Source organism: Phyllostomus hastatus, unplaced genomic scaffold (genome assembly GCF_019186645.2).
Source record: "Phyllostomus hastatus isolate PE091 unplaced genomic scaffold, TTU_PhHast_1.1 phas_contig_113, whole genome shotgun sequence".
NCBI classification, from domain to species: Eukaryota; Metazoa; Chordata; class Mammalia; order Chiroptera; family Phyllostomidae; genus Phyllostomus; species Phyllostomus hastatus.
Window position 1 is genome coordinate 12,909,536 of NW_025333530.1, and position 25,860 is coordinate 12,935,395.

Genomic DNA, 25,860 nt, shown 5'->3' on the forward strand with positions numbered 1-25,860 from the left:
TTGTTGTTTTTTTTTAGAAACCCTTTAATTTTCTTTGGAAGCCTTTTATACTTGAAGTTCATAGAGCAGCTTCTGTTTTTCTGACAGAATCAGGATTAATATAATAGGTAGATGCAATACACACTCATGCTTCCCTAGCTGATGACACCTTACAGTTTTAGAGTTCTTTTTTTTTAAATCAATTTTTATTTTCAATTAGTTGACATACAATATTGTATTAGTTTCAAGGGTACCCCCCAGTGATTAGACATTATATAACTTAGTAAGTGATCATCCCAATAAATCTCATACTCATCTGACACCATACATAGTTATTAGAATATTATTGACTATATTCTCTATGCTGTACTTTACATCATCATGACTGTTCTGTAGCTACCAATTTGTACTTCTTAATCCTTCAGCTTTTTCACTCATCCCAACTCTCCTTCCATCTGGCAAATGTCAAAATGTTCTCTGTATCCATGAGTCTGTTTCTGTTCCGTTTGTTCATTTATTTTCCTTTTTAGATTCAATTGTTGATAGATATGTATTTCTTGCCACTTTATTGTTTATATTTTTTTATCTTCTTCATCTTAAAAAAGACCCTTTAACATTTTATGTAATCCTGGTCTGGTGGTGATAAACTCCTTGAATTTCTTTTCTTGTCTGGGAAGCTCTTAATATGTCTTTCAATTCTAAATGATAGCTTTGCTGGGTAAAGCAATCTTATTTGTAGGCCCCTGCTTTTCATCATTTGGAATATTTCTTGCCAATCCCTTCTTGCCTGCAAAGTTTCTGTTGAGAAATCAGCTGACAGTCTTATGGAAGCCCCAGCTACTTTTCTCGTGTTGCTTTTAAGACTCACTTTGTCTTTATTTTAACCTTTGGCATTTTAATTGTGCTGTGTCTTGGTGTGGGCCTTTTCTTGTTCATCTTGTTTGGGATTCTCTGCACTTCCTGGAGCCACATGTCTATTTTCTTTACCAGGCTAGGGAAGTTTTCTGTCATTATTTTTTTATTTTAATTAATTAATTGTGATCATTTGCTGCAGAACAATTAATCTTAGCCATAAAAAATTTATAATTAGCTATATGATTGTTATAAGTTAAAATGTATTCTCTGTTCCCTATATTGCCATTTAATTAGAAAAATAAATTAAAAAAAACAACCTTGCCACCTTACCATCAATTTGAAGTAGGTTGTTTAGCAATAACAATATAAAAGAAAGTATAGACTGGAATGTATATTCCAAACAAAAAGGTTTGATCCATTTTGGCTCATAAAGCAAGAAAATAATGTTCATGATTTTGAAAAATTTTTTACCAAAGCTGGAACTTTTTCCTTAAGTTGGTTCCTTTGTGATACATTTTCTTGAGTTCTACCCTTAACTGCACACTAACAGCCCCATGGGATCAGAACTCATGTACTATTGAAAAATACCAAATAGACCCAAAAGTAGAGCCAATTTTGGTGTTGAAGTCGGGGCTTCACATAAGCCAGTCCAGGAAGGAGGTCATCCACCCACCATACAATTCACATACAGAGAGAATAATCTGTATAAAATGCCAGTAATATTTCTCTTTGACTATGGTGTGAATGAGGACCAATGCCAGAGACCCATCCAGGATAACAGTTGGAATTTCCAAAGACACAATGATTGATTGGGTCAGAATTAAGGCATCTTGCATCAGATTTGCCATATTCTTTCCCAGTGTGAAGTGCACCAAGGCATCATAGCAGAGCCAGGTGAGCAACCTGCAGTCTGCTGCTGCCCATCCCTGTCCCTGGGGCAGACCCAGCCCACAGCCGACACCCAGCTGAGCAGTGCACAGCATCAGGGAGCCACCTGCTGTGGCCTGAAGCTCCAACCTTGCACCTATGCTTCCTTTTCCTGATGCCAGAGGCTCATACTACCTCCATCATCGTTTTTTAAAAGATAGGTTTTTAATTTCTTGCTCTTCCTCTTCTTCCGGCACCACCGTGATGTGAATGTTCATACATTTGACATTGTTCCAGAGGCTCCTTACACTATTCTCATTTTTTAAATTCTTTCTTCTTTTGCTGTTCTGATTGGGTATTTTTTTTTGCTTTGCTTCCTTGTATTCTAAGTTGCTGTTTTGATTCTGAGCTTCTTCTACTCTACTATTGATTCCCTGTAAATTATTTTTCATTTCAGTTAGTGTATCCTTCATTTCTGACTGGTTCTTTTTTATGGTTTTCATGTCCATTTTTTTAAAGATTTTATTTATTTATTTTTAGAGAGGGAAGGGAGGGAGAGAGAGAGAGAGAGAGAGAGAAACATCAATGTGCAGTTGCTGGGGGTCATGGCCTGCAATACAGGCATGTGCCCTGACTGGGAATTGAATCTGCGACACTTCCATGTCCATTTTTATGCTGCTGATGTTCTCCCTAAGTACACCTATCTCTCCTAAGTTCATTAAACATCCTTATAATCACTGTTCTAAACTCTGCATCTAGTACATTGTTTGTCTCCATTTTGTTTAGTTCGTTTTCTAGAGATTTGTTCTGTTCTTTCATTTAGGATTTATTTCTTCATCTCCTCATTTTGAAAGCCTCCCTGTATTTATTTCTATGTACTAGGCAGAGCTACTATATCTCCCAGGCTTGGCAGAGTGATTTAATGTGGTAGGTGTCCTGTAGGGTTCAGTAACACAGTCTCTCCATTCACCCGAGCTGGACATTCCAGGTGCGCTGCGCCCCCCGCCACCATGGACCGTGTACACCCTCCTATTGTAGTTGAGCCTAGATTGTTGTTGGCACATCAGTGGGTGGATTTACCCTAAGGGCTATCAGCTGCAAGGACTGGCTACATCCATGGTGGAGCATCAGCTGTTCAGGGGCCCACCCCATGGAGCAGGACTTACTTCAGTGGGGCTCTGGTGCAGCTGAGTCTTCCCCTTGAATGTGTTGCTTGTAGAGGTGTTTGGGTGGTGCTTACATGTGATGTAAAGCTTTCCACTGGATGTGCTAACTCTGGGGCCTTCTGGGAGGTGCAGGCCAAGGTCAGCCGCTACTTGTGTACTCCTTGGGGCTACCCAGCCAGAGATACAGAGTGATCTGCAGATGGCTGCTACTTGTGCTGGGCTTGGAAGTGCCCAGGAGAGGCCAAGCTGAGTACCAAGGCTGGCTGCTGCTAGTATTAGGTCTGGGGCCACTTAGCAAAAGGTATGGGGCATGCTGAGGTTAGATGCTGCTTGTTTGAAAGATTTTAGGAAAGTCTGAATCATGAGCCAAAATAGGCCATTCTTATGGAAAGACACTGGAAATAGCTTGGGTGGGCTCACAAGTTGGATGGGGCAGGGTTTCAGGGAGTCACCAGGGCTGGAGAACAGTGTAAGCCAGGTTGATGGAGACTCAGATATGGCTTCCACCTGCTGGCTCTGTGGCTCTGTGGCTCTGTGGGTGGAGGGTTCAGAAAAGTAACAATGGCCTCTACCTATACTTTTGTCTGGCAGAAAGCTGCCCCTCCATCTCTCACCCTGATGCCAGACACCTCAGTTTCTCCCTGTATGTCCCTGAAACTTTTGAGCTGTTGCCCCATCACTGGAACTCATAGGGAGTGAGTCTGAGTCAGTCTGTGCACAGGCCCTTTAAGAGAAAGTGCCTGGGTCTCCAGAAGCCCTCTGTCTCCCTCAACCACAATCCCTGTTGGTTTTTACAGCCAGAAGTTATGGAGACTTCTCTTCCCAGCACTGGAACCCTGGGCTGGGTGGCCTGATATGGGATTGGTGCCCCTTGTTCCTCAGAGGGAACCTCTGTAGTTAAGATATCCCTCCTGATTTTTATCTGCCACATGTGGATGTGGGACCAGCCTGTCCACATCTCTGCCCCTCCTAACAGTGTCAGTGTGGCTTCTTCTGTATATCCTTAGTTGTAGGACTTCCTTCAGCCATATTTCAGGCAGTTATGAATGATAGTGGTTCTTTAATTTAGTTGTATTTTTTATGTTTGTGGGAGGATGCAAATACCTCGTTTACCTATGCCACCATCTTGACCAGAAGCCCACTCTACAGTTTTAGTTTTAGTTTTTTAAATGTTGGAGTTGGTTGGCAGTATTTGTATATGTGTATATGTCACATGCTTTGTGTGTGGCACCACAAAGTTTTAGTTTTTTAAATGTTTGAGTTGGTTGGCAGTATTTGTATATGTGTATATGTCAGGTGCTTTGTGTGTGGCACCATTTGAAATAACTGTATGCAGCATGACATTTCATCCTAAATACTCCAACATGTATCTCCTAAGAATAAGGACACTTCTACATAAACACAATGCCGTTATCACACCTATGAAGATCAAGATAATTCTTTAATATTATCTAATATGTACTACATATTCAAATTGCCCCAGTTTTCCCAACATGCCTTTTATAGATTTTTTTTTCTTTTTAAATTAAGTATCCAATATTTTTCATCAGGTTGCTATGCCTCTGTTTCTCTTTTCAGTTAGAACAGTACTCCCCAACCTTGACACTGACCTTTTTTGAAGAGTCCAGGGGAAACGTCTTGTAAAATGTTCTGGATTTGACCGTTTTGTCATCATTAGATTCAGGATAAACATTTTTGACTCAAGTATTTGGACTGGAAAGCAAACCCCTAAAGGTTTGTACTTGCAGAAGAAATATACATGTAGATGGAATGATATTTTTTAAATCACTATTTTGCAATCCTCAGGTCATATTTGATTCACACTAGGATCATAAATGAATGCTAAAACCAGTAGATGAATAATTATTGGGAAAGAATGCCTCAAACTATCACCTCCAGAATACTTACCAGTTACTAAACTGTACAAGAATAAAAAACATGGAGAAACCTGGTGGATCATTTGTTAAAATAATCACACTTAGCATGATCATCCCTGGCTGGTGTGGTTCAATTGGTTGGAGCATCTTCCAGTAACTGAAGGGTTGCCGATTTGAATCCCAGTCAGGGCACATACCTCAGTTGCAGGTTTGAATCCCCATCTGGGTGCAGGCAATCCTCAGTCCAGGCACAAAGGTCTGGGCATGTACAGAAGGCAGCCAATCCATGTTTCTCTCATATCAATGTTTCTCTCCCTTCCCCTCTCTCTCTAAAAGCAGTGAAAACAATGTCCTCAGGCAAGAATAAAAAATAAATAAAACTTAGCCCTGGCTGGTGTGGCTCAGTGGATTGAGTGCTGGCCTGTGAACTGAGGGGTCACTGGTTCAATTTCTAGTCAGGGCACATGCCTGGGTTGAGGGCCAGGTCTCTGGTTGGGGGTGTGCAAAAACCAATCAATAGATGTTTCTCTCCCTGCCTTCCTCTCTCTCAAAATAAATAAATTCAATCTTTAACACAAATAAAATAAAACTTAGAATCACCAAATAGAGGGACAACCTGAATTTTGTACTTCCAGATGTGATGCAATACGAAGGGCCAACAGCACCTATGAAGTATTTTGAACCAGATTATTTCCACATGAACTTCTTGGCGCTTCCCTTTTCTTCACTATTTCTCTGTTGCTTAGTATCATGGTATTCACAGACAACTGCATGCTTGAAAGAGAGTTACCCATTTAGGCTCTTTTTTTTTTTAAATCCAAGAATTGCTAACATAACCTGGATATAGAGTAAACAGAATTTTAAAATGTGTACTTGTAAAGATTAAAAGGTATCTTACTCTCTAATGAAAGAGTAGCAGTAGTTTCGCTTTAAACACATAAACAAGTGCACAGATCTCACATAAGAACTCAATATGCACCAAATGAGAAGGGCTCATAGGCAGTCTTTCTCTTATTGTGAATATTCTTTAAAGGAACATTAGTGACTCCTCATTCTAAATAGTAAGTACAATTTTTTGCAAATTGTTCTCCTTCAGGCTAACATGCCAACAACTCTAGTGTAAATGGTGATGCAGCAGTCTTCCCTCAGTGTGACAGCAGTTTCCAGCTTCCCTCTCAGGACACACCAGCAACAATGGTAGAATGTAGTCGCTGGTTACTACAGACCTGTTCTAGATGGTTTATACTTCTTTTTTAAATATATTTTATTGATTATGCTATTACAGTTGTCCTATCCCCCCCTTTTTTCCCCTCTGCCCTGCACACCCCCTCCCACCCACATTCCTCACCTTTAGTTCATGTCCATGTGTCATACATATAAGTTCTTTGGCTTCTACATTTCCTATACTATTCTTAACCTCCCCCTGTCTATTTTCTACCTACCATCTATGCAACTTATTCTCTGTGCCTTTTCCCCCTTTCTCCTCCTCCCACTCCTCTGTTGCTAACCTTCCATGTGATCTCCATTTCTGTGGTTCTGTTCCTGTTCTAGTTGTTTGCTTAGTTTGTTTTTGTTTTTGTTTTAGATGTGGTTGTTAATAACTGAGTTTGCTGTCATTTTACTGTTCATATTTTTTATCTTCTTTTTCTTAGGTAAGTCCCTTTAACATTTCATATAATAAGAGCTTGGTGATGATGAACTCCTTTAACTTGACCCTATCAGGAAAGCACTTTATCTTCCCTTGCATTCTAAATGATAGCTTTGCAGGGTAGAGCAATCTTGGATGTAGGTCCTTGCCTTTCATGACTTGGAATACTTCTTTCCAGCCCCTTCTTGCCTGTAAGGTCTCTTTTGAGAAATCAGTTGACAGTCTTATGGGAACTCCTTTATAGGTAACTGTCTTCTTTTCTCTTGCTGCTTCTAGGATTCACCCTTATTTTTAATCTTGGGTAATGTAATTATGATGTGCCTTGGTGTGTTCCTCCTTGAGTCCAACTTCTTTGGGACTCTCTGAGCTTCCTGGACTTCCTGGAAGTCTATTTCCTTTGCCAGACTGGGGAAGTGTTCCTTCATAATTTGTTCAAATAACTTTTCCACTTATTGCTCTTCCTCTTCTCCTTCTGGTACTCCTATAATTCAGATGTTGGAACATTTAAAGTTGTCCTGCAGGTTCCTAAGCCTGTCCTCTTTTTTAGAATTCTTGTTTCTTCATTCTGTTCTGGTTGAATGTTTATTTCTTCCTTCTGTTCCAGATCTTTGATTTTAATCCTGGTTTCCTTCCCTTCCCTGTTGGTTCCCTGTACACTTTCCTTTATTTCACTTAGCAATACTTTCATTTTTTCCTCTATTTTGTGACCAAATTCAACCAATTCTGTGAGCATCCTGATTACCAGTGTTTTGAACTGTGCATCTAATAGGTTGGCTTTCTCTTCATCGCTAAGGTGTATTTTTTGTGGAGCTTTGATCTGTTCTTTCATTTGGGCTTTTTTTTTTTTTTTTTGGTCTTGGAGCACCTGGTATGTATAAGGGGTGGAGCCTTAGGTGTTCATTAGGGTGGGACAACCTACATCACTGCTTTGTGACGCTCTATGTGGGGAAGGGGTCCCAGAGGGAACAATGGTGCTTGCTGCACTCTCTGTCAGATCAGTCACTTACCCCACTACCCACAAGCAAAGTGAGCCCTTCTGGTACTGATTCCCCAGGTGGGTGGGTTTGTGTAATTCTAGGATCCTGTGGACTCTCCTGTAAGGCTTTGAGTTTCTCCCACTGCTGCCTCAACCCCCACAGGTGTTTTCAATCAGTGATTTGAGATTTTATTTCCCTGAGCTGGGACCCTGGGTTATGAGGTCTGTCTCGCTTCCCAGTTGTTCCTCCCAGTTTATCCGCACTTGAATGTGGGACCACAGGCTCCACAATTCACTGCCTCACTGGGTCCACTAGCCACCACCCTGCCCATGCCGGTCTTCCACCACCACTTTGCTGTGAGTCTTCTCTGCCCCGGCTGCCCATCTCTGCCCCTCCTACCAGTCTGGATGGATGTTTCTTCTTTAACTCCTTGGTTGTCAGACTTCCATACAGTTCAATTTTCTGTCAGTTCTGGTTGTTTTTTGGTTTTAAATTATTCTTGTCCTTCTTTTGGTTGTGTGAGGAGGCATAGTGTGTCTACCTATGCCTCCACCTTGGTGGGAAATTTGTCTAGATGGTTTATACTTCTGTCAACAGGCCTTAATTGAAATCCACTTTTTCTTTTTCTCTTTTTTTATTGTTGTTCAGTTACAGTTGTCTCCATTTTCCTATTAAGAAACATGTTATATCTCAAATATATTTCAAAAAGAAAGATATTTATGTTTAACAGAGCATCAAAATAGTGAAGCTAGTTAAGTAGTTACCTGCGTAATGATTTTTGTTTATTTTTAAAGATTATTTATATTAGTTGTCCAAAAGATAATTAAATCAAAATCTAGTAGTGAAAAGTATAGTAATTAAAATAAAATAAAAACTCATTTAGCTATAGTTGGTGAGAGAATTAGTAAACTAGAAGGTCTATCTTAGAAAAATCACCCAGAAAGAATCATAGAAATAAAGAGAAGACAAATATAAAATGAAAGGTAAGAAACATGGAAGACAGAATGGGAAGGTCTAATATATGTCTACTAGGATTTCAACAAAGAATAGAGAGATTTTGGAACAGCAATATTCAAAAGATGATGCCTGAGAAATTTTGAAAATTGAAAAAAGAGATGATCTGAATCCTCAGTTGCAGGAAGCATCCTGAGTGTTGAGTAGGCTACATTAAAACAAATCCAAATGAAGACACGTCATTATGAATCTGCAGAACATCCAAGACAGACTGTCTTAACTGAAAAGGCTAATCGTCTACAAATGAAAATAATTAGACCAGCAGCTGACTTACCAGCAATATATCATCTTCAAAAGCCTGAAGGTAAATTAATGGCAAGTCAAGAATTATATTCAGGTAAACTATTATTCAATAGTAACAAGCTAATTTTAAGGAAAGACTGAGAGAGTGTATCATTCACAGATCCTCACTGAAAAAACTGCTAAGGGCCTGAAAAGGAAACAGAACCTAGAGAGGAGTGGAATATAAATAGACTTGGAAGCAGCAAACAATAAAATTAGTAAATGTTTAGGTGAATTGAAAATGCATTAGTAATTCTATATTTATGTAAATATGTCTATACATATTTAAATAACATATTTAAACCATATGAGATTGGCTTTCATAACTAAAACTTGTTTAAACATTGGCAATTTCATATAGGTCAACCTAACATAAAATATTTTTATATTTCATGTAGTCTGTCTTATTCACTGCTATATTTCCAATGCTTGTCACATGGTAAGGGGCCTCAATAAATATGTATTGATGAAGAGACTACTTTGGAGGAAGTGTTATAAATAATAAGGAATTCAGATTCCATTTAATTTGGAATTAAACCAAAGTAGCATGGAAAATAGGAAAGGAGAGGTTAAAGTTAAAGCATTCTGCAGAATTTGCATTATTTGGGAAGAAGATGGGAATATTGGTTATCTTTAGACTTTGCTAAGCCAAGCAAGAATATTAAAAATTTTAAGGACAACCCATTAAAAGAATACAAAGAATGAATAGCTTGCTAACTAGTATAGAGAGGAAAAGACTAAAGAACAACAGATCGGCTTCTAGTAAAGGATGATGGATTGATTGCATGTATTAGCCTCGGCTTTTTTCTGAAATCCCAATAAAATGACATTAAGTTACAGTTTATTTAAAAAAAATATAAACCCACAAAGAGACTAGAATAGGAGACAAAAGACATTTTGGAAGCTGGAAAGATTTCTGTAGGAGCAACTGGACACACCCAAGAAGATGAATTTTGAAGCAACAATGGAGACAGCCAATAAACCCTCTAATTTGTACTACTGAACTCCCTGAACTCTCCAAAAGCCCAGACATCAGCAGCAACAGATTCTTCTGGAAATGTGGTCAACAGTGAGTCTAAAAATGTGTCCATTGTTTGAGCATTGGTTTGAGAAGCAGATGGCCTCTCCAGCTCCACTCATCCAGATTACTGTCCTTCCCCCAAAGCAGTAGAAAAATGGAAATTTATACTCTGGAGAGGCTAACAAAGAAAAAATGGGTCTCTGGGCTTGGGTAAACAAGGTATTGCTGAGGGCTGTGGTTCTTGTGCTTAGGAAAGGAGGATTTAAGTAAAACCTTACTTATTAAATTAGAAGACTCCTCTCTCCACACACCATTTTTCCCTTTGGCCAAAATGTTGGCCAGTTAGACTTTACTCTTCAGGAAAGTGACTAGAGCATTCTCCCTGAGAAATCTGACTAACCCAAGAAAGCAGACCTAAAGAAACACGTTTAGGGGTTCTTTGTGGTCGAGGTGGCCCACCCTAACGTCACCCATGGACTCAAGGCTTCACACCAGCTTCTTTTTTTCTTCTAATTTACTCTGAAAAATTTTAAACACACAGAAAAACTGAAACACCAGTGCCATGATCACCCTGGTGCTTACCATCTAGGTTCAGTAATTACTAATATGTTGCCATGTTTGCTTCCTCTGTCTCTGTACATGTGTTTTATATATTTGGAAGTTGTAGATGGCATGCACTTTTCCTCTAAATAACTTCAGTTTTATATCCTAAAAAATAAGGAGACTCTTGTGCAGAACTACAGTATTCTTATCATACCTAGGAAAGTCAACAATAATTTAATAATGTAATTATATATACAGTCCATGCCCAGATTTCTCCATTTATCCTTTAAAAAGCTTTTCACGATTGTTTCATTTTTTTCTGTAAGATCCAGTAAAGGTCTGTGCATTGCCCTAGTTTGTTAAGTACTCTTTCAACTCTACTGAAATGCTCTTACATTTTTTTTAAAAAGATGTTAACTTTTTTAAAAGACCAAATGAGTTGTCTTATACAATGTCCCATAATTCATCTGATTCTGTCTTGGTAACGTCATTTACCTTTTTTCTCTTGTATTTTGTATTTCCCATAAACTGGAATCTCAGTCTAAAGGCTCAGTTATGTTCAGGTTATGTTTAAAGTATTTCTGGCAAAAGTAAAGGTGAAGCAGGAACTTCCTATTACATCACATTAGGAGATGTACAATATCCAGTTGTCCCCCACTAGTGATCCTAAATTTCATCTCTTTGTAGGTGGTGACTACCAGATCTCTTCTCTGTAAAGAGATGTCATTTCCCTTTGTAAATAAATAAACTCCAAAAGTCTTATCAAAAATCTGAAACGCTGTTTGTTGCATTTTAAGAAGCTGACATCTTTCTTAGTAAATGAACCTGATCTGCCAGCATTGAGACTCTCCATATAGGAAGTGGGTGCTGGACCTTGGAACACACAGGCTCATCTCCCAGATTTCCCTCCTCCCCTCACCTCCTGCAGTTACCTTACCTTGGCTCTTAGATTCCTAAGAGGTATTGACTAGTGGAAACTGTGGGAGGAGTTTTACAAGAGTAATGAGTTAGCCAGATTTTATAAATTAGTTAGTCTGGATGAGCAACCTGCCTCAGAATAGTCAGCACCGTGAAGGAGGGCTGCAGGAGAAACCAGGGAGCAGGCATCCTGAGCCAGGGCCAGATTCCAGTGAGGGTTGGGTTCCAGTGAGGGCTGGATCTGGTGAGGACCACCAGGTTCCAGCAAGGGCTGGCTTCCAGTGAGGTCCAGGGAGTGGAAGAAGTGCTCTAGGCAAGGCAGAACACACAGAGGCATTTGTTCTAGAGGGCAGTGGGAAAATTGGGAAGAAACAGAATTTTGAGGTGTTAGGTAGGGAAAATAATCAAAAAACAATGCAGGAAATTGATTGGGAGATTTCACCTTGGCAGAGAGCATTATGTTTTGGGCTAGGAGCAGGAACGACAGAGATGTAAGGCGTGATAGGTTTAAAAGAAAAGTTAGCATTGCATCAGAACTATCTAAGCCTTGATGAAGGCAGTAGTTGACGCTGAAACCAACATGAATGGGCCCTGGAAGGGTGGGACCACTTACTGTGTACCAGACACCCCACCAGGTCTTGGAGATGAACTCAGCAACACTTAACGCCCAACAAGATTACATTGTGAGTCAGGGATATTCCAAGTGCTATATAGCAAAAGAAGAGTTCACTAGGTAACAAAGGGAAGAAGCAATATGCATGGGCTGTGGAAAGATGTGGAGATAGGAAGCTATGCACCCATAGCACTTTGGGAAAACACTGAGGGGCACAGAATAGCTGGAGTGTGGTGGTAGAAGGCAGCCTGGGAAGGTACCTGTGCATACCTGCAAATCTCTCTGACCCAATAGGATTTAAAGAGACTTGAAAACAATAACCCCTCTATTGGGCACCAACCATGTTCCCAGTATTTATCTTTATTGCTTCTGATGTTCTAGTTAATACTGCAAGGTAGTTATCCTCATTTTACTAACAGAGAAACTGGGACTCAGAGATGTTCAGTAACTTGCTCAGGGTCTTGCCCTGGGCTAGTCCTGAGTTTGTCTGGTAGGACAACCCTGCTCCTGGGATCAGAACCAAGCAGAGCGTCTATACTCCTTACTGGGAGAAGCCAGGGACCCACAGTGCTCAGCAGAAAGCCAGGTCCTATTCCCCTCACCCCAAAGGGTTTATGATTTGGGAGAAAGGGGACTGTTGAAACGCAGGGAAGCCAGGGTCCATCTGGGCACAGGAACAGTAGTAGCATGGGGCTAGACAGGGAAAGGACAGCCAAAACCAGGAACAGCTGCCAAGTCATCATGGGGAATGGAGTCCACCTCTCCCTCCTGGTCTCATCCCACACTTAAATGTGACCCCCTGAGTTCTCCTCTCCTGTCACCTTTAAAAGTAGAACCAACTCAAGCTATGGCCAGAACACCATGTCCTTAGGTGTTTTGCTTTGTCACTGTGGCTTGTTTACTCTCCACAGACCATGATCCACTGTGTCTGAGAAATGCCCCACAGCTAGGTGTTTGTGTCAGAAACATCTGCCGGTGGTGCAACAGCTAGGTGGGGCCAGTGACGTGGACTCTAATACCGTGAAATGTACTGAGCACATTCTGAGTCAACATACTGATGTTGTGCCAACAAAGATAAGGATTTTCATTGCTTATTTGTTTGGATTTTGTTTACATGTACTATTCTTCATCGTTAAAGATTTGAGGCTACCGTCAGTGAAAACTGAAATGATAATGATGATGATGAGAGAGGGAGAGACCCTCAGGACCAGCAAAAATAAAAGGAATAGCAGAAAATCATGACCTGACAAAGCACAAGACCTGAAGGACAAATCACAGAGGCAATAAGAGAAGACAAACTTGTAATAATTGACTTTCACATTGGCTTTGGGTTTCCTAGAAGCCCATGAAGAGGTAAATTCAGTGTTATATAATTGTCATAATTGGAAAGAAAAAGTACACCAAGCTCACAGGGAAAATAAAGCTTTTCCAAACATTGAATTGCAAAATAAGTATCCTTGTGAAACTTTATGTACAAGGGCCTTTAAATTGTGTTAAAAGTCTTTGAGGGATGGCAATTTTGCTTAAGATCAAGGCGAAGTAGCCCAAATATCTCAGCTTCTGGTGACCTGACAAGATCTGTGGATAGAATTAAGAGTGCTTAATATTTTTGAGTAGGAAGTCCTGTCTGTTAAAATATTAACTAACATGGATAAATAGCTTTATATTTTCTTAATATTTAAAATAGTACAACGCACAAAAAGTATAAAATGTAGATAAGCAAAAAATAGATATGATTATAATTTTTTCACCACCAGCATTTGTGGTACATATTCTTTCACATTATTTTTGTTTAGGCATATATCTATACAACTTCACATAATTTGTTTACAAATTTATTTTTATTGTGATCAAGCTATTTGTGCAGTAACCTGATTTATCATTCAGAGTACATCATATATGTATACATCTATGTCAATAAATGTTTATTTAAAATACTATTTTTCATGGATATTAATATGGACATATCATAATTTATTTTATTTTCTGTTGATTGTACTTATTTCTTAATTTTTTAAGATTCTATTTATTTATTTATTTATTTTTAGAGAGGGGAAGGGAAGAAGAAAGAGAGGGAGAGAAACATCAATATGTGGTTGCCTCTCATGAGCCCCTTACTGAGGACCTGGCCCACACACAACCCAGGCATGTGCCCTGACTGGGAAATGAACAGTCAACCCTTTAGTTCACAGTCCGGCACTCAGTCCACTGAGCCACACCAGCTAGGGTGGACATACCATAACTTAATAATCTCCTGTCATTGTACATTGTTTTGTGTGTTTTCTTTTTTAATTGAGATTAGAGAGAGGAAGGGAGAGTGGGGGAGAGAGAGAGAAACATCAGTTTTGTTGTTCCACTTATTTATGCATTCATTGGTTGATTCTTTAATGCGCCCTAATCGGGGATCAAACCCACAACCTTGGTGCATCAGGATGACACTCTGCCTAGTCAGGGAATATTGGCTTGCTTTTCATTTTTAAAATTACAACAGCAATGCAATGAACATCTTTATCACTAAATTCATGCATTCCATGATTATTTACTTAACATGAATTTTTAAATGAAAGAATATTTTCTATACAGGTTCATTACTAGTCACAACCCCTTACAATAACACTGAAGACCCCCTAGGTGTGTCAGCACCAGTGGCTTGGGCTCTGCAGGGGTATCAAACTCATTTTCACTGGGGGACCACATCAGCCTTGTGGTTGCCTTCAAAGGGCCGAATGTAATTTCAACTCCTTAACAGTTAAGGAGTAGTTACATTTATGCAGTCCTAAAATTATTTCGGCTCTTTGAAGGCAACCACAAGGCTGATGTGGCCCCCTGGTGAAAATGAGCCTGACACCCCTGCCTAGAGGAATGAATGCACCACAAAGGCTTCAGTCTATGCTACTCTTGTGGGTTTCCAGGTACACATGAGAAATTGAGTACATATATCTAATTTCACTTTTTTCTCAAACCTCTCTCAAACTATAGTGAAGAGATCTTTTTCAAATAGATATAGATATGTAGGGACAAGAAAAATGGAAGAAAGACCACAGGTAAATTTTGGAAACTAGGAAGCAGAGAGACCAGTCGCAATTAATTTAGTAGGCCTGAGAAAGCTAATTGTAAGTTGGCAGTGGGGAAAGATGAGCTCCAATCTGATTTATTGCACTGAACTTGCAATAACTAAGGCTAATAACTGCAGTAAATTTGGTGCTAGCCCATTCACACCTGTGTGTGAATTAGAAATAGCTCCCCCTTTCTCAAAACCCTCTGCCAGAAGTTTGTTGTAAATAATGTGCAATTCCATAAAGTCTACAGGGTAAGAAAGATTCCCTCAGAATTGTGCACTGCACAGCCTGTGCAGCCATACACAAGAGCCCTGACCGGAAGCGGCAGGCATCTCTGAAGGTGGAGGTGAATGAGGAAGGGGCTGTAAACTATGAAAGGTTGGTTGAAACTATTTTAAAAGCAGGCAAAGCTTTAGCTACTCTTTCTCACCTTGGCAGAAGACTGGAGGTTTATTCTCTGAAAAGGGAAAGACCAAAGATCTGTGGAAGGAAAATGTTAGGCTAGTTGAGGACAGTTATACTGTACTAGATACTGTGGAATTAAATCCGAGTCTGTCCTCTGAATTCTAAGTCCCACCCAGCTTTTTTAAAAAAGATTTTATCTATTTATTTTTAGATAGGGGAAGGGAGAAAGAGAGAAACATAGATCAGTTGGCTCTCGCACACCTCCAACCAGGGACCTGGCCAGCAACCTAGGCAAGTGGCCTGACTGGGAATCAAACCAGTGACCTTTTGGTTCACAGGCCGGCACTCAATTCACAGAACCACACCGTCCAGGTCCTATTCTACTTTTTCTGCTTGGCCCCAAGAACACTGGTATCTAGGCCTTTACCCTCCAGGAAGGAGGGTGGGAGAAACTTCCTAGGGAAACATGACTAACTGAAAAGGGAAGACCTAAATATTTTCACACTTTAGTTGGGCATTCCCCAACTAAACATTGTGGTGCATCACCCAACAGTGAAACTCATGGTCAGCAACTACTACTCATGTACTGGGAGCTCCAAATAGGCTTTAAAATCCGCACCCTTAAATTTAAGCAAACAAGCAAACTGGTAACTAAATAAAGTTACCAGTTATTAGTGAAAAGATACTAACATGCAAGACAGAAACCAAAACCAACAAACACATTTAAAAGGAATTCAAAGAAAACTGCGACTTTATAGGAAGAACACTTAAAAATACTATTAATATCATCAGAGAGTTAAAAAGAACATATAACACTGATGATATAAGAACAGGATACCAAAAAAAAAATGTTCACAGAATTTGTTAAAAGCTCTTGCAAACTAAAAACATGTTATAGAAGAAAAAAAATACTGAATAGAGAGTGAAGGCATCTTTCAGAAAGAAAAACATGCAGAGGTGAGAGAAATGAGAGAGAAAAATAAGAAAATTAGAAAACTGTTCCAGGAAGGTCCTTATTATTGAAAGAGGTAAAGAAAAAGTGATGTAATTGCCTTGGAAAACAATTCACCATTGCCTGGTAAGGATGAACATACATTTACTGTACAACTGAGCAAGAAAAAAAAGTCAGGTTCATTCATTTCTTTAAACAAATATTTATTGAGCACCTAAGAAGTTCTAGGCACTATGCTAGGTACTGATGATACAAGAATAAACAAGGTATAAAAGGTCTCTACCCTCTCCAAAACCACCTAGATTTTGGTGGCATCTGTCACCAAAATCTACATCTGTGGCAGCTGTCAAGTATGACACCTCCTGGGCTCAATTTTGTCTATAAGTTTGGGGTTCCATGCAGGGAGTCTCTGGGTGTTTCCTTTAAGCAGAATGTATATAAAAGAAGTTATAATTATACTGTGGTTCAAAAGAGGAGTAAAAATAAGGCCAAAGCTGTATTGAGAAAGAATCAGTTTAATTTTAATAATCTTTAACAGAATCATCTAAAGGTAGAATCAATTATTTGGAGAGATGGTAAGTTGTCTGTCAGTGGAAGAGTTCAACACTAGGGAAGATTCATTCACTCAACAATTGAGTGGTGACCATTTGCCAGGCATTGTGTTAGAGGCTGCATATTAGTTAGCTATTGCTGCTTAACAAACCACCCCAACATGTAGTGATCTCTCATAATTTCTGTGGGTCAGTGTCTTAGCTATATGGTTCCAGTTCCAGGCCTGTCATGAGGTTGCAAACAGGATATTGACCAGGGAGATAGTCATCTGAAAGCTTGACCAAAGCTGGAGAATCTGTCTCCAAGGTGGCTCACTCACATGGCTGGCAAGTTGGTGCTGGCTGTGGGGAAGGGGCTGCAGTTTCTCCCTGTGTGGACCCCTCCACAGAGCTGCTTGAGTGTCCTCACAACACAGTGCTTGTCTTTCCTCAGCATCAATGATCCAAGAGAAAGCAAAGTGAAAGCCAAAATGCCCTTTATGACCCATTCTCGTAAGGCACGTGCCATGACTTCCACACTAGCCTATGGACCACGTAGGTCAGCCTTCTTTGGCGTGAGACGGACCACACAAGGGTGTCAGTGCTAAAGGTGAGGATCAATCTTGGAGCCGTCTCAGAGGCTGGCTACCACACTCTGTAAATGCAATGATGAATGAACAAATGGGGTGCCTGGCCTCAAGAGGCTGTTAGTGTAGAGTGATGATCATTTATTAGAGATGATGGCAAAAGAATTGAACTGAAAGACAAGATGGTTCTTTCCAGTACCAATATCCTGTGATTTTTGTGTTTCTAGGCCCTGGTTCTTTAGTCACTGTATCACCAAGCTACTACCTCAGAACCAGCAGCTCAAATCCTCACTCCTCTAACATGGATAATTCTGGGGTCTCTAATTGTGTTCCTCCATACTTACCTGCTTGTCATCACACAGCGAGATGACCTTGGTCCCACTCTTCCTGCTCTCAGACACAGAAGTACTTAGATAACCCCACCCTTGTTTTTCCCTCTGCCTGAGCTCCACCTCCTGGGAGCACGGGGCATCCTATGATAACATCTGGAGGACACAGCATCCCAATGTAGGAGCTGCCTTTGACCCCGCTTGGACAAACCCTCAACAGCAGCAAGGCCCTGTGGGTACAAGAGGAGCTTGGGCCCCAGATCCTTCCTTTGCCCTATTGTGCTCTCTCCTCTCCCTAATCAGGGCCATTTCATACACCACAGATGTCAGAGGTAATGAACCTTCTGATATTCTCAGAAGACTCTGATCTTGAGCCTTGAGGATGGGTGTAGGGGTATGGTTAGCATTTCAGCCTGGCCCACACCCATGCTGGCTGAGAGTCTCTTGGGGGCACTAACCCATGTCCACAAGAAGTCCATTATCTCCAGGTCACCTGAGAAACCAGAGGTAACCCAAGAAGCTTCAGGCCTGAAATTGTGCTGAGCTCTGGGGAAACTGTTGGGAGATCCTGATGTGGGCTGCCCCAGAGTCCTGAAGGACACCCTTCCTTTGCATTCACTGAGGACTCACACTATTCAGTTCTCCTGTGTGCAAGTGCTTCATTCAGTCTTGCCAGGGGTGTGGACTGGATCTTGGAGAAACTCTTGTGAATATTTACTTATTCATTCATTCATTTCTAGTTTTGAAAATAATGCTGTTAGAATGTTTAGTATTTTAAAAAAAGAAAACAACAAGTGTTAGAGAGGATGGGGAGAAATGAAGCCTTGTGTACTGTTGGTGGGAATGTAAAATAGTACAGCTGTAAAATAAATATGGTGATTTTTCAAAAAATCAAACATAGAATCACCGTCCAATCCAGCAATCTCACTTCTGAATATCCACACAGAAAAAATGGAAAGCAGGGACCTGAGGAGATATTCCTACACCGATATCCATAGCAACATTATTCATAATAGTCAAAAGGTGGAAGCAACCCAAGTGCCCATGAACAGATGAATGGATAAACAGGATATGGTACATACACAAAATGAAATATCATTCATCCATTAACAGGGGGGTCCAACCTGCAGCCCACAGGCCACATGCAGCTCAAGATGGCTATGAGGCTCAATGTGGCCCAACACAAAATTGTAAATGTACTTAAAACATTATGAGAGTTTTTTATGACTGTGTGTTGCAGTGCATTTAATGTATGACCCAAGACAACTCTTCTTCCAATATGACGCAGAGACCCCAAAAGGCTGGACACCCCTGCTAAAAGGAAGGAAATTCTGAAACATGTATAAAACTTCATAACATGCTAAGTGAAAGAAGCCAGACACAAAAAGACACTTACCTGAACTGTGTAGAAGAGGCAAACTCATGGAGACAGAAAGTAGATTAGAGATTAACAGGGGCTGGAGTCAGCAGTGGTAATGGGGCATCACTCAACAGGTACGTAGTTTCTATTTGGCATGGTGAGAAATGTTGGAGATAGTAATATTGGTTGTACAACATTGTGAATATAATGTCACTGTATCATCCACTTTAAAATTCTTAAAATGGCAAATTTTGTGTCATATATGTTTTTCTACAGTAAAAAGTAGTACTAAAACATTATCTTAAAGTCTATATCCATTTAAGCAAGATACTGGGATTCAAATGTCATTGGACAGAACCCACCTGCCCTTCTGTGGTGGGTGTTCCTCCTTCTTTTAGGGGGTCTTGGTGAGGGCTTGCATGTCTCATTAAGTTGGGCTCACCCTAGAGGCACCACAGCCTGGTAGCTGCAGTTCTATAGCTGGATGGCCCAGGTTCCAACCTCAGTTCCACTACTTGTTAAATAATGTACCTCACCATGCTGAGCTGCCTTTTTGTCACTTACTGTATCTTTGATGTCACAGTGTGTCATAAGGATTACATGAGAGGGTATGGTACATATACCATAGTTTATTAAAACACTTAACATAAAGTGTTAGCTTTATTGCCTGTCCTACATTTAAAAGTTCTACAATCCTCTGCTACTAGACATTTTTCATTGGCCATCATTTGGTGGCAGCTGGAGGTGGGGTGGGGGGGACTTGAGCCTCCTCTCTTATTTCCTATTTTCCCTTCTGTGACCTCCCCTCAGTGCCCACTGTGTGTTACCACTCAGGGGAAGCACAGACCAGGGGCAACCATCTCTATCTCATGGGCTCCTTCCAGCTAGTCCCTCAGGATTTCCACTTCAGTAGCCAGCACGGACTGCCAGCACACTTCTCTCTCCAAGCAGAACTCCGAGTTGACCAACTTTTCACCTCCCGAATGTTCACGTACAAATAGTCATGTGTGTTTCTTAATGGGGTTGTATAAATGTGTAATATTGAGAACTGGCTTCTTTATTGTTTGAAATATGTTGGACATCTCATAAATAGATTCCTCAATTATTTTTCATATTTTTTATTGATTTAGAAAGAGAGAAGAAGGGAGAGAGAGAGAAAAAAAACCCCACCAATTTGTTGTTCCACTTATCTGTGCATTCACTGGTTGATTCTTGTATGTGCCCTGACCGGTGATTGAACCCCCAACCTTGGTGCATCGGAATGACTTCTAACCACCTGAGCTCCCAGGCCAGGACCTAGAGCATTTTTTCTTGAACTCAGGTCCTCAAGGGAGACCTGAGCGTAGTTGCCAGAGCACCTCAGAGAAGGGTGAACAGAGCTGGCTGACCAAGCTGAGCATGACATGGTCATTTCCTGATCTCAGCTATCCATTTTTCTTAGGTGCTAGAAACGTCCCCTGCATTGACTGAGACACAGGAGACAGCCCAAAGAGTAGCTTAGGAAAAAAGAGAAGACTGACTGCCCTGAAGGATGGAACCAGCCCTAATGAAGACTAATAAGTGTACGTCAGACCAATCAGCAGGACCAGCTGGAACAGGTCAGGGAGGGGGTGCAGCTTCCAGGGGCCATCGCAGGAGAAACCACCATGAGAGAGAAGGGGCATGTTGAGGCCCTGAACTGCTAGTCACAGAAACCTATTCTGGAAGGTGTAAGAAAAAACAAAACAATTTATTCAAATATTTCTGGAAATTTTGAGAAAACTTGGAGTACTTGGTTTGGAACATAGGCAAGAATGAGGGAAGCTAAGGGAGAAGCGTGGCCACGATCACTCCACAAAGCTAGACCTGTGGGGACAGCACTGCTGCTGCCGGTGAGTCAGGAGAACCCTGTTCTGAGCCTCTGGCCTGCTACAAACTGGCTGCTGCCACACCATGGTCCTGCCCAGCCCAGAAAGAACTCTCCACACTGTTTCTTTGCACCAGCTCCTTATTCAGAGTCTGGGGCATTCTGTCCGATCTGCTGAGCCAAGGCCCAATGCCACGTCTAGAGGAAGGGAGGCTGGAAGGTGAGAGGCTGGTACTTTTGTGTTTCTCATGGGTGGCAGACTTTGACACCCATCAAGAATCCAAAGTGGGAAGTTCCACAAATAAACCAAAGAAGGCTCAGAGGCTGCACAGCCAGAAGTGATGCCACTGCCAGTGGACACCTGCCGGTCAGCCCAGGGGACTGGAAGCCAGGGCAGAAATCTTGGTATAGGGAAGAGAAGGCAGTCCTTGTCCAGTGGGACCAGGACCATGGCAGGACCCTCGCAGACCTGCAAGAGGGCTCTGGGGGGCTATGGGAGCAACTATCAAAGACTCGTACTAGGGACCAGGCTCTAGAGACACTGAGGTGCTAAACCTGATGGCCCCCAGGTGAGGTCTGAGAACATCTCTGAAGTGTCCAGACCCACTCAGAAACCTGCTTTCCTTCTGTCCTACTTCCTTTTAGTGCCTTGTTCTGTCCGGTCCTTTCCTTAAGTCAGCCAATAAACTTCCAGGTAGGTGCCTGGTGATTTGTCAAGGTGTTTTCACAGGTATGTTCCTGCCCTACTAGTGGGCCAGATATACAGGTGGCAGCAGCAGCCTTGCTGACCCAAAGTGTGGGAGTGACAGCAGCCGGAGCTCGGAAGGCCCAGGGGTCTGCCCTTGACCAGCTCTGGTGGTCTCATGTGACCTGGCATAAAGAGTGAGCGGGGAGAGGGAATCACATTTATTGGACATCTATGTGCTACAGCAGTGGCAGCATCAACATGGAAACAATTATTGCGTGTTTATGCCACCTGATATTGTACTAAGGGTTTCACATGCACCATCCCATCAAACCCTCACAGCAAGTCTGTGAGCTGAGCATTACCATTTCTGTCTTCCAAAAGAGGCCAGATAATCTGCCTCAAATCACCCAGCAGTCAGTAGAAAAGCCAGCATTCAAAATCAGGTTTGCCTGATTCTCAAGTGGAATGCTTCCCAATAGGCAGATGCTCAGGCTGCACCAGGGCTGGAGCGGGACAGGCATGGGCCAGACCATGACTGTGGGGCCACTGTCCTGAGAGGACCTTGGGAGGGAGGGATGGAGAGAGGAGACCCCAGAAAACTCTCCCCAGGACACTGCCTCCGGGGTGTGTTCTGAGTGTCTTTGAAAACAACTCTGAGAGGCCTGTACTCCACTCTGGGAAGGAAATGGGTGTCAGGCTGGACTTGCAGACCTGCGGTCAGAGGTAACAGCCAGGATGTAAGTCATCTGGGACAAGGGCGTGGACTGGCTCTTCTCTGAGGCTCCAAGGGAAAGCCCACTCCAGAGGCTGCACAAGTGGCTGTGCTGCAGAGACTGCCTGGGGCCTGACCAGACCAGACCTCTCTTCCGCTGCTCTCTGCTTCTGTGCCAGCAAGCCCCGCCCAGGACGGCCATGCAGGAGGCACCTGGGAAAGCACAGGAGGGCCCACAGGCCCCAGGCACCTGCTTCATCCCTCCTCCTGGGACTCATCCATGTCTTTAGACCTCATTCCTCAACTCTGGAGACCATAGGTTTATCAGTCAAAAAATTTCTGAAGTAAGCACGAACTGATTTTATAACGGGAGTGGGGTTAGAGCACATCAATCAGTCAAGTTAAGGGCGTAGAAGAACTAATAGGAGGAGGGACAGTCTCACCCAGTGTGCCATGAGCTCTCCAACGTCAGGGAACATCTCCTGCTCACCTCAGTGGACGCCTCAGAGTGAAGTACCGTGTCAGACTCACACTCCACAAAAGCTGTTTTTCTCATCGTCGGTTGCCTAGAACACTGACTGGCACATTGCTGGTACTAAATACATATTTGTTGGCTAAGGGAATATAAATGGATTGCCTATTTCATATTCAGATAATGCGGGGCATCTTTTTCCACTTTCCCCTTAGTGCACTCCCCACACCCTGCCCTCACCCCTTCCACAGGCTCATCTTCCCAGCCCGGGTGTCCTCCAAAGTATGCCCAACTGCACCTGCTAAGCTTTGCCAAGGAGTGGTCTCACCCCCACCTCAGGCCCAGGAACACCAAGAAGTTACACTTCGACCAGACTTGGGTTAGTTTCTTAGCAGTTTTATTGAGTAGCGAGAGATAGTGTCACTTGCCACAGGACATGTATCCTTAAGCTCGTAGAAGAATTGCTTTGGAACAGACAGACAGACAGGTGGCGGGGCAGGGCAGATGTCAATGGTGGGGTGTGAGCACCAGGGGCAGCTCAGCTCTCGGCGGGAGCCACTGTCGCCTCCTTCTCTGGGAGGGCCAGGGGCTTGTCCTGGCTCTCTTTCTCCTTGAGGGTGCTGAAGAAGGAGTTGACCTTGTCCCTCAGATCCTTTTCCAGAAAGCTCAAGTGGTCTTCCACGTCCCCCGAATGGGAACCAACCTTCTGCTTGAACTCCTGCACCTGCTGCACCAAGGCATTGTTGAAGCTCTCCCCGTAGGACCCCACGGCATGGCGGAACTTGTCCACCTGCTCGTCCAGGTTGCTGCGCAGCTGGGTCAGCGACTTCTGCACCCCCTCGGTGTTGCCGCTCAGCTTGCCACGTAGGTCCTCGGCCACGGGTGCCAGCTTCCGCCGCAGCTCCTCGACGTCTGCCGACATCTTTACCTTCAGTCCCTCTGCGTTCTTCTTCATCTGAAAGGCCAGGCCCTCCAGCTGGTGGTTGAGCTTTTCCTGGACGTCCTGCGCATAGGGAGCCAGGCTGTGGCGCAGCTCCTCCATGTTCTGGTCAATCTTGACCTTGACCTCATCGGCGTAATGCGTGAGGTGCCCCGTGAGCTCCTCCATGTTCTGGTCGATCTTGACCTTGAGCTCGTCGACGAAGGGTGTCATCGAGGCGGGCAGGTCGCCCACATTCTCACGTAGCATGGTCTCCATTCGCTGTGCGTAGGGTGTCAGCTGGCTCCGCAGGTGCTCAGCCTGTGTGTTGACCTTGGTACGCAGCTCATCTGCGTAGGGCCCCAGGCTCTGCTTCAGCTCTCGGACGTTGTCCCCAATCTTCTGGCTCACCTCGTTGGCGTGAGGCAGCAGCCGGGCCCGCAGCTCCTCCAGCTCCTTCCGAATCTCCTCCTTCAGCTTCTCAGAATCCTTGGTCAGGCGTTCATGCAGATTTGTGGCAAAGGGCACCAGCTTCTTCTGCATGTCAGCCGCATAGTCATTCACTTCCCCAAGTTTGTCCTGGAAGAGGGAGCTACCAGAGAAGAGTGCGAGGGTGCTACGGTTACGTTTGGCACTACACACCAGGACCTTATTTCCTGATATAGCACGCACCTTATACACACCTGCCTAGGTCAGGTGAGTGTTCAGGGGTCCCGAGTTCACCCACCCTTTCCCTGTGGCTTTCCCTATGGTGGATCATGATTTGAGAGAAGGGATGTAATAGACTAAGTTATTACACTGAATTTGTGTCTCTGAATCTCCCCTGAGTCTGAGCCACAGAACCACGTGACCTTGAGCCAATTGCTTTCCTCTCCTTGTCTGTAAAGTGTGGACTTTGAGGTACTTTCCTGCTGAGGTGTTCTGTGACTTAGATCTCATTCTCTAACAGAATGTTGTGTTCTGGACTTCTTCCAGTGTCTGCTAGTGACACAGGTGCTGGTTTCCTTGCACGTACCCACCCGCAGTTTCCCAAATATCCTGACCCCACTTCCTATGACTTCCCAGGGGCCTGTCCTTTTGGAATGCATTAGAACCCAGTTCACATGACAGTTCCCTCCTTCCCTTTCTTCTGTAAGCCTCAGTGCTAAGATATGGCCATTTGTCACATTATGAAAGTTCAAGCAGGAAGACACCTGAGGGATTATTCAGTTCAACCTTCCTGTTTCCTTATATGGATACCAGCTCTGGAGACTTCAGAGTCACCCAGTGAGTTAGTGGCAGGGCAGTGGGCATCAGGCCTTCTGCCTCTGAGCTCAGCCTTTACCAAACACATTGCATGGCCTTTAAGTAGCCCTGCCCTGCAAGCTGTGCCCCTCTTACTTGAGCTGCTGGGTGAGCTCAGACTTCTGGAGATGTTCTACAGCCTCCTTGGCATTGCTGCTCAGCTGGTTGAAGTAGTTCCACACCACAGTGGCCACCTGGTCAGCATTGACCTCAGCCCGAGCACCTGGGCAGGAAACAGAGAGCAAGTCATGAGAATCAGTCTCCTTCCTTGTCCTTACACACTAGCCCTGTGCTATAGGCTGGATGATGGTGGGGAAGCCAAGTTCCCTCTCAGCTTGGCTGGAGGCCACAGGGACATGTGAAATTGGTATAGCACCAGTGCCGGTGGGCCTACAGCTGTGAATGGGCCAGCTGTCCTGTGAGCCAGATGGCATCTGGGCAGCCCTCACATCCTGTTGGTGGCCACTTGGCACTTGGAATGACATGTCCTCTTGCCTGGGCCTCAGACTCTTCCCTGTGCCTGACTTGATGCAGCGTCCAAAGGCGGCTCCTACTTACCAGTGACAGCCACCAGGGCCAGGGTCAGGACCACAGCCTTCAGGGACATCCTGGGCTCCCTGCTGTGCTGCAGGAGTCTTGCTACACACAGGACCCTTCCTGGAATCAGGGAGCCAGAAGGGAGGTTCTCAGGCTGCTCACCTGTGTTGCCGTTCCAACCGACTGAAGCTCAGTGCCAGCCAGACATTTAAACCCCCACCAGGCTGTCCTCCCCATGTCCCCTCCCATTGGGACTCCACGCTGGAAGGTGACACATTCCCAGGAGGCCTTTTGGACTTTTGTGACCCTATGACGATGTGAAAACTGACAGCAGACTGGGACTTGTGCCTTGCCCGGTACAGAAGGGAAGTCCAGCGAACTTTGAACTATAGAAGAAATGAGGCCCAGGTAATGCCTGAG

General features: G+C 43.2%; 2 protein-coding genes across 2 annotated transcripts; both read right to left on the reverse strand.

Annotated features, from left to right (window-relative positions):
• Nucleotides 1-1,301: 1,301 nt before the first annotated feature.
• On the reverse strand, nucleotides 1,302-22,784 carry EBPL (EBP like). Its single transcript, XM_045837455.1, is given in 6 exon segments — nucleotides 1,302-1,388; nucleotides 1,390-1,451; nucleotides 1,454-1,640; nucleotides 1,642-1,691; nucleotides 1,694-1,892; nucleotides 22,719-22,784. Coding segments are annotated over 6 exon segments (651 nt in total).
• Nucleotides 22,785-23,080: 296 nt separating this feature from the next.
• APOA4 (apolipoprotein A4) lies at nucleotides 23,081-25,641 on the reverse strand. Its single transcript, XM_045838928.1, has 3 exons — nucleotides 25,462-25,641; nucleotides 25,000-25,126; nucleotides 23,081-24,211 (listed from the first exon to the last, which is right to left on the reverse strand). Exons 1-3 carry the CDS (start codon nucleotides 25,508-25,510, stop codon nucleotides 23,239-23,241), a joined length of 1,149 nt encoding a protein of 382 aa, XP_045694884.1. The 5' UTR covers nucleotides 25,511-25,641; the 3' UTR covers nucleotides 23,081-23,238.
• Between the last annotated feature and the right edge of the window lie 219 nt (nucleotides 25,642-25,860).

Bases quoted from the DNA above. Each gene is read 5' to 3' on its own strand.
- APOA4 (XM_045838928.1), bottom strand. From the start codon at position 25,510: ATGTCCCTGAAGGCTGTGGTCCTGACCCTGGCCCTGGTGGCTGTCACT. The intron at 25,127-25,461 runs GTAAGTAGGAGC...TTTCCTGCCCAG, and splicing joins GGCCCTGGTGGCTGTCACTG to GTGCTCGGGCTGAGGTCAAT. The intron at 24,212-24,999 runs GTAAGAGGGGCA...CTTCTCTGGTAG, and splicing joins GAGCTCACCCAGCAGCTCAA to CTCCCTCTTCCAGGACAAAC.